Genomic DNA, 14065 nt, shown 5'->3' on the forward strand with positions numbered 1-14065 from the left:
GACACACCCCCTACTCCCATCATTGGGAGTCCCATAAGAACACCCAGCTATAACAGCTATAAGGTATATGCAGAGGACCTAGCTCAGACCCATATAGGGTCCTATGATTGTTGCTTTTCTGTCTCTGTGAGTCCCTATGAGCCCTGCTTAGTTGATTCTGTATGTCGTGTTCTAAAGGCAGGATGCCTTTCTTAATGCCCATTTGGTTTTCCTCCTCCTTCTCCTTCTTCTCCTCCTCCTTCTCCTCCTCCTTCTCCTTCTCCTCCTCCTTCTCCTCCTCCTCCTCCTCCTCCTCCTCCTCCTCCTCCTCCTCCTCCTCCTCCTCTTCCTCCTCCTCCTTCTTCTTCTGTTTGTTTGTTTGTTTTTTGAGACAGGGTTTCTCTGTTAGTCCTGGCTGTCCTGGAACTCACTCTGTAGACCAGGCTGGCCTTGAACTCAGAAATCCGCCTGCCTCTGCCTCCCAAGTGCTGGGATTAAAGGCGTGCACCACCACCGCCCGGCCTTGTTTTTCCTTCTAACAGACCTTGCAAGCCTCAGAAGCATCTTCCCATGTCAGCTGTGCAAAAATGAAGGGTCAAGAAGAGAGCATTTTTTGCTAAGGCTTGCTATAGCAGAGATGGCCTAAAGCATCAGTCAATGATTATATTCCTTTAGAATATGCATGTAGCTTTCCAAATGTGGACCTGTTGCCCTTGCAGGAGGCTTGACCAGGATCCATGTTACCATGGTATCCTCCTGCTCCTGTGGAGAATCAAAAGTACAGAGCAAGTGATGGATGATGGCTTTCACTCCACCCACTACTGTCTTTCCTCAGCTGCTGGATCCTCTCCTAGTATCCCAGGTGCCTCCCCACCCCCACCTTTGACCTTTGTCAAAGCTGCTTTTTGGTGGACTTCCTTATAGAAGAAGAAACTAGTGACTTGTTGTGACTTCTAGACTCAAAATGCAAACCACACATTTTGTTTTCTACACTTGATCTTAGCCAAAAGGCTGGGAAGCAATAAAGTTATTTGCTAAATGAGCAAAACCCACGGGCATAGATTTTGTTTTTATATATAAAAGTCAGACTATAGATGGATGGATGGGAAAGTATGGTGTGCTGTGTACCTCTGTGTGTGTGTGTGTGTGTGTGTGTGTGTGTGTGTGTGTATTCAATCTGGACTAATAGTAATTTCAAATATGAAATCCTTTGTGTTTACCATTTAGAGCTCAAACATATCAGAGTTTTAAACATCTCTAGATATGTTGTAGTCCAAGTCATTAACTGGATTCATAATGGAAAGTCATCCTTGGTATAAACTACAACACTGTGGACCTGTGGAAATATGGTGTTCAACAGCTACATGTGGTTACTGAGCCCTTGAAATGATAATATGTTGTGGGTACTGGCATAAGAGAAAAAAATGATATTAAGTTCATTGTTTGAGTTCGTGTGTACATTTTTAACGTTATTACTAGAAAAGATAAAATTACCAATGTTGTTAGCATTGCACTGTCACTGGATGGTGCTGCCCTGAAGATATTTGCCGTGCACTGAAATAAAGAAGGAGTCACTTGCGTGCCTTAGATGTACCATAGTGACCTTTTATCATCACAAGACAGACGAGACATTTGGTACTTGCATGCTGGCACAGCTTTCTATTTTGTTAGCAAAGCTCCAGGGTGGTAGTGATACCCCAGGCCTTTCCCTTGATCTAAGAACATGGTGAAAACATGCAGAGTGTCTTCTATAAGTCAGATTCAGCTCCCCCCTCACGTCATCCAGCGTTGTATTTCCTGTACAGCTCTTCACTTCCCAGAGTCCTGGAGGAGCACCTGTTCTGACACCAATCCTGAAGTTTCTATGCAATATCACACAGAAGGCACTTGGGTACATACCACGCCAGCTGTGGGTGCCATATGGAAAAACCATACCATATACATATGTACAGAGTATTTCTGAAGCCAGAAGGAGTGTAGAAGAGTGTGTAGCCAGCCTAGCGTTATCTTTTCATTGCCTTTGAACATTTTAATCATTGAGATATCTTTAAGCCATAAATAGAACCATGTAGCTAGTTAACTCCAAATATGTACTTTTGTTTTGATATGGACACAGGACTGTGTATGGATTGTATGAAAATGTAGATGGAGTGTTTAGATACAGATGGGTTTGACTTTCCACTGAAGTGTGTGGAGAAGGCTGTGTGAATGCATAGGGATGGCGCATGTCAGTCTGCTCACACAGGATTTCTCATTCGGAGGAGAGATTTTTCTCTTCCTAGAAATAGTCAGAGCTAAGGTCCCCTTTCTGCTTCCACCTAGGGTTGGTGCACCCTTCCCTTGGATGGCTGCCAAAAGTGCTTGGTATAGTCATTTCCTCTGACCTAGGCCAGCCTTGCTGTACTTCTCCTAGCACAGACCATCCAGAACAGTGACCCTATGAGGGCTTGGCACTGGTGGGTGCCAGGAACATGGCTGCATTTTCCTTTGGAGTAACCTCTTTCCTTCTTCTTTTCCTTCTACTTCTTCTAGGCAGGACAGGGCTGCTTGCTGATCTCTTGCCCAGTTTTGCTGTGGAGATCATGCCAGGTATTCAGTCATTTAACTCTTTATTTGCTGTCACTCCATCTGTCTGCTTCTGCGTTAGTCACTAATTACTTGTTTAAATTTTGGGGTGCACATTTATCTGTATAATGTTTGTTGTCTTTTTCCAGGATGAGCCAATGCCCTTGGATGAGCCTTTTATATACCTTCTTTTCCTAGGTCCTAAAAGAATAATGGGAATTGAGAATAAGTGGAGTTGGGGACCCCGTCCCTTGGTGTCAGGCATAGAGCTTCATTGTTTATCTCGGGGCCCATCTCAGTATTTCACTTGTACCCGGATAGTTATATGTCCTTAAGTATTATTTACTTATATCCCTGATTTCCTAAATTATATGCTTACCCATTCACTGTTATACAACCATGTCACACTGAAGTGCCTTCTGTAACATTACCAAAACTTTTTTTTTTAAACTTAGGAAAGACATGTCTTCCTTCCTGCCAAGCATGCATTCACAGACCCATACTTGTATATTTAGACCCTGGAAATTCCTAGGCACCCGTGAACCATATGTCAAGATCACTAACCCAAATACAGATCTGCAGTCTCTTCATATAGCTTCAGGTGAAGGCACCAGCCAGACAAACCAATCTGGTGCTGAACTGTAGCTTGTAATTAAAGGAGGTTTAGGGAGAACAAAGATTGAATTATAGAAAGGATGATGCCCGTAAAAGGAATGGCAGAGGGTATAATTCGATTTGATTTCTGCCATATCGTTAAGGTCCTCCTAATAGCACCAGAGATATGAAATATTTCTGGCCGTTGGTTTTGGATTGATTGAAATGTTAAGAAACATCCAGAGTCTTCGAAATCCAGCTTCACTAATTGTTCTTCTATGAGTTAAGCCAGGCTTTAACTTTAGTTGGCCAACCAAACTCAGACCTTTTCCTTATTGCTATTATGTTCAAGGACACAGAGAGACATTGTAACCACTCTTATCAAGACTTCCCTCCATTTTTAAGCATTTATTTACACCGATAAAAATGTCACACACAATGTTTCAAAGGAAAAAAAAAATGTATCTCCCAAGTCCAAGGAAGAGTTTCTGTATTTTATATGCAGTCATGTTCACCTCAGTTTCCTTCTCTTTGATCCCAAGAACCCCTTCACTGACTTGTTTATTTATTTAGCTATTTATTTATTGACAAGGGCTCTTGTTACTGTAGGCTTGCTTGCTTCATCTGGTACTTGCTGTACAGCCCAGGCTATCTTTCTTTCTTTCTTTCTTTTTTTTTTAAGATTTATTCATTTATTTTATTTATATGAGTACACTATAGCTGTCTTCAAACACACCAGAAGAGGGCATCAGATTTCATTACAGATGGTTGTGAGCCACCATGTGGTTGCTGGGAATTGAACTCAGGACCTCTGGAAGAGCAGTCCATGCTCTGAAGCGCTGAGCCATCTTTCCAGCCCCCGGGCTATCTTTCAATTCACAGCAATCCTCGTTCTGAAGAAAGCTAAGAAAGTGCTAAGATTACAGGCATGCTCTACCAAACCAAGCTCAGACAGCATTCGTTTGTTTCTCAATATAACCTACTAGTCTTTATCCTTAACTGCTTCATTTCCCTATAGCTGACCTAAAGTACCTCAGAGATAAACCTTATCTTCTTAAGTTATTTATTTACAAGACTTGGGCTAAAGCCACTTGCTATTGGTTATCCCCTGCAAGAATATTCTCTGCACAATTCAAGTCAGACACAAAGCTTTCTCATTCCCTAGTTGAAGAGAGGTTGGCTTGGCCTTGAATGAATTAAAGATGGATAAATGGGGGCTATTCTAAATTACAAGCTGTTTGTTTTCTCTCCGAGGAAATGATGTCCCAACCAAAGGTCAAATGACTCAACAACTGTCACAAAACTCTTTACATGTAAAAGTCACATTCTCAAGTCCTCAAAGGAATATTCATGTAATGGGAAGAACAATTAATAACCAAACTTTAAGAAAAAAAAATCTACTGAAGTTCATCATAAAGGGATTTTGAGTGGATGGCTTTCAGTTATCTTGATCTCTTGGCTTTTAAGGAAAACATGGCCGTACCAATGTGTCCAAGTCTCCAGGAAAGACACAGACTCACCCCCAGCCCAATGGCATGATATTGAGACAAGTCATCTGTGAGTCATAGTCATGTTTATGTAAGCCAGATAGAGTTTGCTTCCTTTTAAATCTTTTGTATGGGCAAATTAAAGGAAATTAATGTTCAGCCTCAGACAGAATTATGAAAATTATAGAAGTCGACAAACATATTAGCTGTGCTATCCATCGGCACTCTGAGCCACTTAATTCTGGCTATGCTGGCTGGACGGCATGCTCATCTTGAGTGTGATCAAACCAAACCCATACCCTGGGGATGGGGACTAAATCTCTATTTGAAACTATACCTCTCCCCCCTCCCGGGCCCCACTGACCTTGGATAGCTATTGAGGTATAAGCAAGAGTCATGGACCTCTGCCCTGGAGCTAATGACAGGAAAGGTATCCCAGGAAAGCAGACAAATACACTCTGAGCCTGGACCACATAAAGGTGATCTACATAGGTCATGGAGGTACATGGGCCTACCCCAACCTAAAGATTTACAGATTTTGTTTGTTTGAGGTGTGTGTGGAGGGGTCTCACTTTGTAGTGCAGGCTGCTTTGATCTTTCTGTCTCAGCCTTCCGGGTGCTGGAACTATAACAGTGGCCCACCATGTAAGGCAAGGACTGTTAACTTATAACAAGATTGGCTTCATTATAAAAGACGTGTGTCTACAGAATCCATCAGGTAGGAGTTCTACACACAAGACCCCACCCCTTAGCTTTTGTCCTACCTTTATTCCAGTTAGGAACTCCAGTCTCCAGTCACAGGGCTGGCTACTTGATGCACCCCAAGAGATACACCTGGTTCTCTTTTCTCTGTGCCCTAGCATTTCTCACTCTGAGTACTTCATGAGTCTGGGGCCCCTATGTCCTGGTTAGATGTCCTTTCTTCCCCAGGTCCTTCCCACCCACCTCTTTTGCAGAGAGACACCCATCCATGTATGCTGTGTCCTGAAAGGGGGGGGGGGGGCTACCTCGAGTAGATTTCTTTGTGCATCCTTCCAGAGTGGGTGTTTGTCGGCCTGGTGATACTGGGGATCTTCCTGTTCTTCGTGCTGGTGGGGATCTGCTGGTGTCAATGCTGCCCTCACAGCTGCTGCTGCTATGTCCGCTGCCCGTGCTGCCCCGATTCCTGCTGCTGCCCTCAGGCCTGTGAGTAGGGAATCTGTGGGGGAGATGTGGAGCCATCCAAAGTAATGTCACCTCTCCATCTGACAGCCATGTGCCCTGAGTTCCTCCTCCACCCCTTACCTCCAGCTTCGGGGGAAGACCGTTCTTGTCCTCCACCTCACCTCCATGCATATCAGTCTCTCTGCATGCGGTTTATCTACATGTGTCATGCATTCCTGATGCTCATGGACATTGCAGATGAAAGGAAGGGTGGGATCAGAATGGTGAAGTCTGGCATGACGCTGCCCCCTCTCCTTGGAGCATTCAAACAGAGGAAAAACCTTTTGTAAGTGGAGTATAAAAACTGTGACTTTGGGGCACCATCCAGCAGACACTCATGAGTTCTATTTACTCGTAAGATGAACATGGCCACAGTAGGGATCAGTCCACATTTGGGGATGCACAGGGTTAGTTTACTGGCCAACCCATGAAGGCATTGTTTTTGACATCCCAACCACAAACCAAATACATCTTGAAAGAGAGAAGCACACTCTTATCTTTAGAACCCTTAGGAACGAACAGACAGGGGGCTATGTGCATACCCGGTACTTTCTTTGCCTCCTGGAAACATCCCTGAATGACCCTTTTGCTAAGCCCCTCTGGAGGAGCCATGGTAGCTTCTAGACAGGGCAGTTCTAAGTGGAGATGCTGCCACAACGGCTCCTAGATCCATTTCAGTGTTGTTCAGTTGCCAGATTCTAAACACTTTTGTTCCTCATATGACTGCCTGTTTCATGGAGCTGGAGGAATCCAAGGGGAGTGGTTCTGGTGATTCCGGTGAACCAGTTCAGTCCTGGAAGAATGAACATATGTTTGTTTAGGAGCTCCCTTGAAAGAATGGAACCTCAGGGATTCCGGGTGTGAGGGTTGTGGAGGGCGGGACTACATAATCTCTCTTGCTCTTCGTCTCCCTCCACAGTGTATGAAGCAGGGAAAGCAGCCAAGGCCGGGTACCCTCCCTCCGTCTCCGGTGTCCCTGGCCCCTACTCCATTCCCTCTGTCCCTTTGGGAGGAGCCCCCTCTTCTGGCATGCTGATGGACAAGCCGCATCCACCTCCCTTGGCACCAAGTGATTCCACTGGAGGAAGCCACAGTGGTAAATGTAGTCCCAGACTGCCCCACCCGATGATTGACTTGGGCCCCTCTCTCATTCCTTGCCAATAAGGGCAGTTCTTCAGTGATGTATCTTTGGGAAAACAGTGATCTCCATTCCAGAAATGGGGCCCTTCCAGCTGAGGCAGATATCTTTTGGAGTACACATCAGGCTTTCAGGGGGCTAAAGGACACTCGGAGTCTCGCTTTCCCGTTCATGTTTTCATTAACTAAAACTATAAAGAGAAGGAGTTCGCTACTTAAACTATGACCGTGTGATTAATAGTGACCTCATGCCCACCTAGTGTTCAGGACTGTAGCTGGGAGTGTGAGGGACAGTAGACTGTGTAGAGCATGGTTTCTCAAAGGTGAGATGAACCTTCATTAAGGCAATCAGATCCTGAAGAATATGGTACTTAGAGTCTAAAGATAAAAGTGCTGGAGTTACTACAGCATCTTCATGGGGGAAGATGAGATCTGAACTGGACCAGGATGCAGGATGGATAAGAAATATTTAGGAAAACTGTGTGGCCACTGTCCCAGCAAAGGAAGATCAGTAGTATAGTAGAATCCTAGAGCACAGAGTGTGAACATGTCAGTGTGCAGCTTGTCAGGCTGCCTGGAAGAAGACAGAAAGGTTTGCTGGAGACTACGGTGGGCCTTGATGCCTGTCTAAAAGAGCAAGTGAGAGCCTCTCTAAGCAGATTGGTGAGTGGAGAAGCCGGCAGGTGGTAAGGTGGGAGAGGGGCTCGGAGACAGAGAACAAAGCTCTGAATACATTGTTCAGGTATATGAGCATCTGGTTTATGGTAGAAACGGTGGGAGTCAACACGCCAAGTAAATCTGAGAAATACTGTTGAAAGAAAAGAGATGTTAAGAAATAAAGTAGAGAAAGAAGACTTCGGGATGGCTCCAAGTTATCCAGCACTACAGATCAGAGGCAGAAATTAGATCATTGATAAAGAGGGCTGGCTAGAGGGACAATTAGCTTTATTAGAGAGAAGGAGCGGCCAAGGGGCAAAGCAGAGTGGAGAGGTAGAGACATGTTGTAATGCAGCCTACCTGGAGGCATTTGAACAGGGCTACGAAGGTTAAGACTGCATAGTTGACTTCAGTGACAGCACATTGTATTTTTGGGAGGTGAGAAAGGGTACCCAGCCCACATAATGACCCTCCAGTGCCTGGCTATGGCAGGAGTGGGTATCCTCAGTGAGTAATTGGTATTTGTGTTTTTCTCTCTTCCCTGGAACTATTAGTAGCATTCTGACGTCTGAGACTGAGGATGAGTCACAAACAGAGAAGGAAAAGCTAATGATCAGGGACGTGCAGGGAAAGCAAGAGACACACAGCACAGTCCATTTCCCTGGAGGGAGGAATGGATAAAGGAAACTTACTGGGCCGTCTCACGGGCTTTCAGTTGCTGCTTTCCCTGTACACCCCACCTTTCTTTTCTCTGTATCAGCAGGACTCCTTCACCAAACTCTTCATTTAATGGATTATCATGATAAAAATAAGGCTTATTAATAAACTAGCAAGTATTTCCTCTCTCCACTGTTTTCTTTTTCTTTCTTTCTTTCTTTTTTAATGTTTCCTTTTTTTTTTTTTTAAATAGGGGCTTACTGTGTAGCTCTGGCTACCCTGGAACTTGCTACGTAGACCAGGCTGGCCTTAATCCTTCCTCCATTTCTGCTTGTTGCAATTTTTTTTTTTTTATCAGTTTGCCCCTATCCCATCATACTAACCAATTGCAATGAGCAGTAGAAAAAAAATGTGTTATGACAAGAATTCCCAAGACTCAGTAGTGGCTGACTTGGCCACTCACACAGTCTGGTGACATCCGTGCAGGACAGATTTCTTTCTTTTGTGCTGTCCTCTTTAGCACATGCTTCGTCCAGTTGGCTGGCTCCCTTGATGACAGCAGTAGTTAGGAAAGGCATCTGTGATGAGCTATGCAGAAAAGAGCTCTGTAGTTAACAAAAGGGAGAGGAAAAGAGGTGCCCCAACCCCTTTACCCACTATTCACAGCTGCTACTCAGGTCCTTCTCTGTCACTATGACAGAAGGTGGGCTTCTCCTGGGCTGGGCTGGATCCATCCCCTTCAGGTTGTTGGCTGAATACCCACACCTCATCTGGTTTACACCTCCCAGCTCTAACCTTCTGTTTTGGTGTATCTTTCCTTTTACCATTCAAAATGTGCTCGTGTGTCTCCTGTAGGAGTACAGCCATTTGTAAAACACCCCAACACCGCTTCTTCATCCATCCTCCACTCCTCGCAGCCAAACTCCTTGAAAGAGCTTTTAATAGTCGATGTCTCTGTTTCTTTCCCTCTTACCAACTCAGCTAACTTCCGTCTTGCTCCTGCCAAGCTGTCTGATTGCTAAATCTGATGGCTGCTTCTCAAACCCTCAACCTCTCTCCTCTAAAACCCTGACTGCCCTCGATGCAATTGTCCGTCTGTGCCTCGGCATTCTGTTCGTTTCTCTACCTGTTCTGACGGTGCCTCTTTCTTCCTCTGTGTGTCTTTCTGGCATTGGTGTTTCTGCTTGGTCTGAGGTCCGCTCTCTGGAAAATCCTATCTACTCCCAACGCTTCAGCCATCATCCATATGCTGACGGTTCCCAGTCACGACTTTCCAGACTTCTGCTGCTGAGACCCTTAGAGCCAACTGTTTCTGAGTGTCTCTAGCTGGATGTCTTACAGGCGTTCAAGCCTTAGCCTCTAGGAATTCAGTCTACTGTTCCCCCCACTCCCCAATTTTGCTTCTCTACTACAAACCAGAGTCTATATAACTCATCTTAGTGGGTAGCATCACTGTCTGCCTTGCAGCTTAAATCAAAACCAGGAACTCCTTCACTCTGCTTGTCCAGTCCATCACCAAGGCCTTCAGATTATACTTTAACCTTGAACTGCTTTATTTCCCTCCATCTCTACCATAACTATCTTGATCCTCACTGCCCCTACTTCCTGCCTTGCTTACTGAAATCAGCTCCGCCCCCCTTACACCTGCCCTGCTCTCACCCATTTTATTTGAATATACCTGGACTCCATTCATCCTGCTGAGAAAAGAATGGAGTGACAAGGATTTTGAAATGTCATTTTAAAATTAATAGAGATGTGTGTCTATATATATATATATATATGCCTACTGTATGTACACAGAATATGCAAATTTTAAGACTCACTTCCCCCACAGTTGAGCTGCTGTCACCCTGGGGGTGGAATCTGGCAGCTGTTCCATCATCCATAAACAGCCTTACTGAGCTCATTAAGACAGGACAGGAAGAACAAGCCTATATCCATGGAAGTACACCTTGGAGACTGCCTGCACAGGGTTTCTAAGTCAGATTTGGTCTATAAATGGGGGAATTGATTGAAAAAAAAAAAGGTCTTAATTAGGTCAAAATGGCAGCTTAAATGACAAGGTTTTGAGATTATACTTTGGCATCACAGGTGATTTTTCTAGTGTCCTCTCTCTAGTAAAGTTAAAATTAGAAAAGGAATAAGGGAGAGGCTGAGGCATGAAGAGCCACACACACCAAAGGTTTTGGACTAGGCTGAATTGGAAAACAGAAATAAATCATCCATGACCCTGAGCTGAAACACCACCAGGAAAAAGTCATTTTCTAAATATGCTGGACTTCAGCCAACAGCCTAGGACATTTCTTATTAAAATACGACCACGCTTCAAAGCATTCTTCTGCCTTTAAATTATAGATAAAAACCAACCTGATACAAGTCCATGCAGGTTTTTAGTTGGTTAGTTTGGTTTAATACATGCACACACACACACACACACACACACACACACACACACACACACACACAAATTATATGACATTGGATGACTTCAAAAGTGTTGTGTAGTCCAAGCTAGCGTCAATTCATGGCAATCCTCTGACCTCAGTATCCCATGTACTGTAATCATAGGCATGTGCCACAACTCATGGCTCTACCTTTTTACAAATCAAGGCATAACCTATAGCTGGTGCTGGTAACACACACTTACAACCCCAGCACTCAGGAGGCAGAGGCAAGAGAAGCCACAAGTTTAAGAGCAGCCTGGACTGCATAGCAAGTTCAAAGACAGCCATTTAAAAATTAAAAAGTAAGAATTTCCCCAGCTCTCAAAGAAATTAGAAAATTGTAGTCTATCAGGATCGTTGCTGAAGTCTTGTTAAAGGAAATAAAATGGATACAAAATACAGAGGGGTATGTAGAGAATCTATAATACAGTCAGAAAGGAAAAATCACATTGTCAGAGAGGATGGGGAAAGATTTTTCTGGTGACTCATATGCTCTTGAGCACATATGAGACACAGAGCCAGATTCTATGGAAATGCAAGAAGAATTTAGTGTGCTCTACAATCAAACTTGCAGCTTATAACTTTATATAGAAATATTCATACCCTTAAGGGAGAATTGTCCTGATTTTTAGCAACTGAAACTGAACGGACAATGCCCCTAAAGTCTGAAGAGCAATCATTTGTCTCTGTCTTTTGACAAATCAGAAGAATATAAATCTCTGAAGTCTCCAGGCTGCTGTGGTGGAGAAGTCAAAGTTGAAATATTAAGGCACAGTGGAGTCTCTTTTTAACGACAATATTGAAAGCTAAAACTATTCTCTTCCCATGGGGATGTAGTTACTGTATATTCCCAAAGACTGATAACTCATGCATACAATCTAATCTGTATCATAATGAGGAGTGTAATTTTTTCTAATGACACTGAAAACAATCTAAACTGTACCCCCAGCTCCTCCAACTGTGGCTCAGCATAGCTGCTCCCTCTGCCTCCTCTTCAGGGAGACAACTAGTACCTAGTTACATATAGTAACAACCATCTCTAACCCATGACATTCATTTTGGTGTCACTAAAAGTTTGCTGTAAAAGTGCTCCCCATATTAAGAACACCTAGGCAGAGCCAGGGCTGCAGGTGGAGGAAACCCCTCCCTAATGCCTACAGCCATGCTGATCTTCTTTCCTGAGAAAATGATCACCAATAACGTCAGACACAAAACCTTCTTGCTTTCCCAGGCTACCATTCAAATCCTTCCCTTCCTGGCTAGAATTCTCCAGTAAGTCACCCACATAGCTTCCTATGTCATACTTTGTAACCCACAAAACAGTGCTAGTCACGGTTTTCATTCATTTCCTTCACCCATTTAATCACGCCTTCATCCATTCATTTGAACGTGCATGTTTTGAGCGTCTAAAATGTGCCAGGCTCTGTGCTAGATACTACAGTTACGTAGGCAAACAGAGAAATCTAGTAATTGTCTTCAGAGAGATTACAGCCTATGGGTTAATATCAACAATACATGAGAAGCCATGAACTGTCTCTCATAGGCTGGGAGACATTCAACAAATCTTTAGTACTCGTTATATATAAAACACAGTCTTAGGCACATGGAAATCTTAAATTATAATGTCTTCAAAATTTTTAAGAAGATTATAGACATCTATATAAAGAACTTGGAACAAGCCAGAATATATTAAGGCCTATAATACAAATTCAAATCAAATGATTTTTAAGTTAGGAGAAAAAGATTGGAACAGAGAGACAGAGAGAATTATAGGAGCCAAAGGACAATGTTTGGATGAGGTGGCATTTGAGGTGCCCCGATTCATTCTAGAGCACCCAAGTGTCCTACAAATTTGCTGTTAGCTGTCTCTCTTCTTGAAGTAATTACATGGAAGCTGAGTTTTGGTGGGTCTTCACTCTCTGGAGATCCCTTACTAAACCAGCCTCAGCACGTCCAGAGCCCTGTGTCTCAGCCCTGCACCTCTTCCATCAGACATAGCCATGTTGCTACAGACATAGCAGTTCTGTGGGATAATTGCATTTTAATTGAACTGTCTGTACTACTCTGTAAACGCCTCTGCAGAGAGGAAGGATGAGTAGCTTGGTAAATCAAATCATTTCTGCTAATAATTCCGTGTGCATAGGGTTTATGGATGGACCTAACCTCTGGGAGAAGTATATGCTGAGAACTCATTCATTTTTTTTCTAAGTCATTTCACATGTTGGGATGGACACGGCCTGCCCAGTATTCTCTCACATGGAAAGTCTGTGCACCTGCAAAAGGATGTGTGGGCAGCTCTCTCCTTCAGTGCTTGGGTCATGATGAGAGCCCTGTAGAATTTTATATTTCAATCCTCCATGTAAAGAGCTTGAGGGCAAAGGCCTTTGTCCACAGACTAATGCATCCAGAGACATAAAACATCTCTTTTATTGGATGCATACACATTCTGTGTTTTCTTTATTCTTGTTATGTGCACCACTGCCGGTGAGAAGTCAGGTCCATGCCTCAGACCTTACCCTCCCTTGTGTGGTCTGAAGACCACGTCTGTGGCCTACTTTGGTCTTCACTATCTTGCCTTCTTCACCTACCAATTTTAAACCAACCAACCAACCAAACAAACAAACAAACAAACAAACAAAAATAAACCCTGCACCTCCCTCCACACTTTAGAGAGGTATGATGCTGTAATCCAGCTAAGCTTTAGTCATCGAGACCACATGATTCCATGCCGGGTGCTGCCAAGTGTTCTTCTTCATGTCCTAGAATCCTCCTTTGCCAGAGTTTTCAACCACAAAATGCAGCTACTTAAACCTCCTTTAAAACTTTAAAACAACAGTCCTCACTTACATGGTTATGAGGACCAACCATCCTGGTAAACGTTCAGCTGAGTACCTGGCACATTGTCAGCGGCCAGTAAGTATTGTCTAGTTGCCCGCTTTGCTGTCTTCATCCTCATTTCCCCCTATTTGTCTGCTATGCCTGTTGTCTTGTCACCCCTTGGGCTGGTGTTGGGCTAGACTTATGTGATGCAGGGCATAAACAGCCTTGTCTCTGATGCTGGGACTGATAGAGATGGGGGGGATGGTATTGTTTCCCCTGCTTTTTATATTATTGTTATTGTTATTATTATTATTATTATTATTATTATTATTATTATTATTAAAAATAACACCTGTCTCTAACCACAAAACAGCAGGTGGAGTTAAATTAGTCACATCTGAAATATGGCATCCCTTTTCTTAAAAGGATGATGCTAAGGAAATAAACTGGAAGTGTGATTAGAAATCTGTGTGTTGTGCAGCTTGTTTTGTGCCTCTGTGTACGTAGTCGAGAATCTAATAT

At 43.6% G+C, this 14065-nt stretch overlaps 1 protein-coding gene across 5 annotated transcripts in view; it reads left to right on the forward strand.

Moving 5' to 3' along the window:
• Ildr2 (immunoglobulin like domain containing receptor 2) overlaps positions 1–14065 on the forward strand; it is a 58353-nt gene that overhangs the window by 30358 nt on the left and 13930 nt on the right. Inside the window, exons 4-6 of one of the 5 annotated variants that reach the window (XM_034513309.2) lie at positions 2512–2568; positions 5664–5810; positions 6748–6924. The exons of 1 other annotated variant lie outside the window; for it this stretch is intronic. In XM_034513309.2, the coding sequence (XP_034369200.1) occupies positions 2512–2568; positions 5664–5810; positions 6748–6924 (381 nt within the window). The remainder of the gene's footprint in view (positions 1–2511; positions 2569–5663; positions 5811–6747; positions 6925–14065) is intronic. 3 more of the 5 variants (XM_076941539.1, XM_076941538.1, XM_076941540.1) reach the window with 3 other exon arrangements.

Source organism: Arvicanthis niloticus, chromosome 10 (assembly GCF_011762505.2).
Source record: "Arvicanthis niloticus isolate mArvNil1 chromosome 10, mArvNil1.pat.X, whole genome shotgun sequence".
Lineage (NCBI taxonomy): Eukaryota > Metazoa > Chordata > Mammalia > Rodentia > Muridae > Arvicanthis > Arvicanthis niloticus.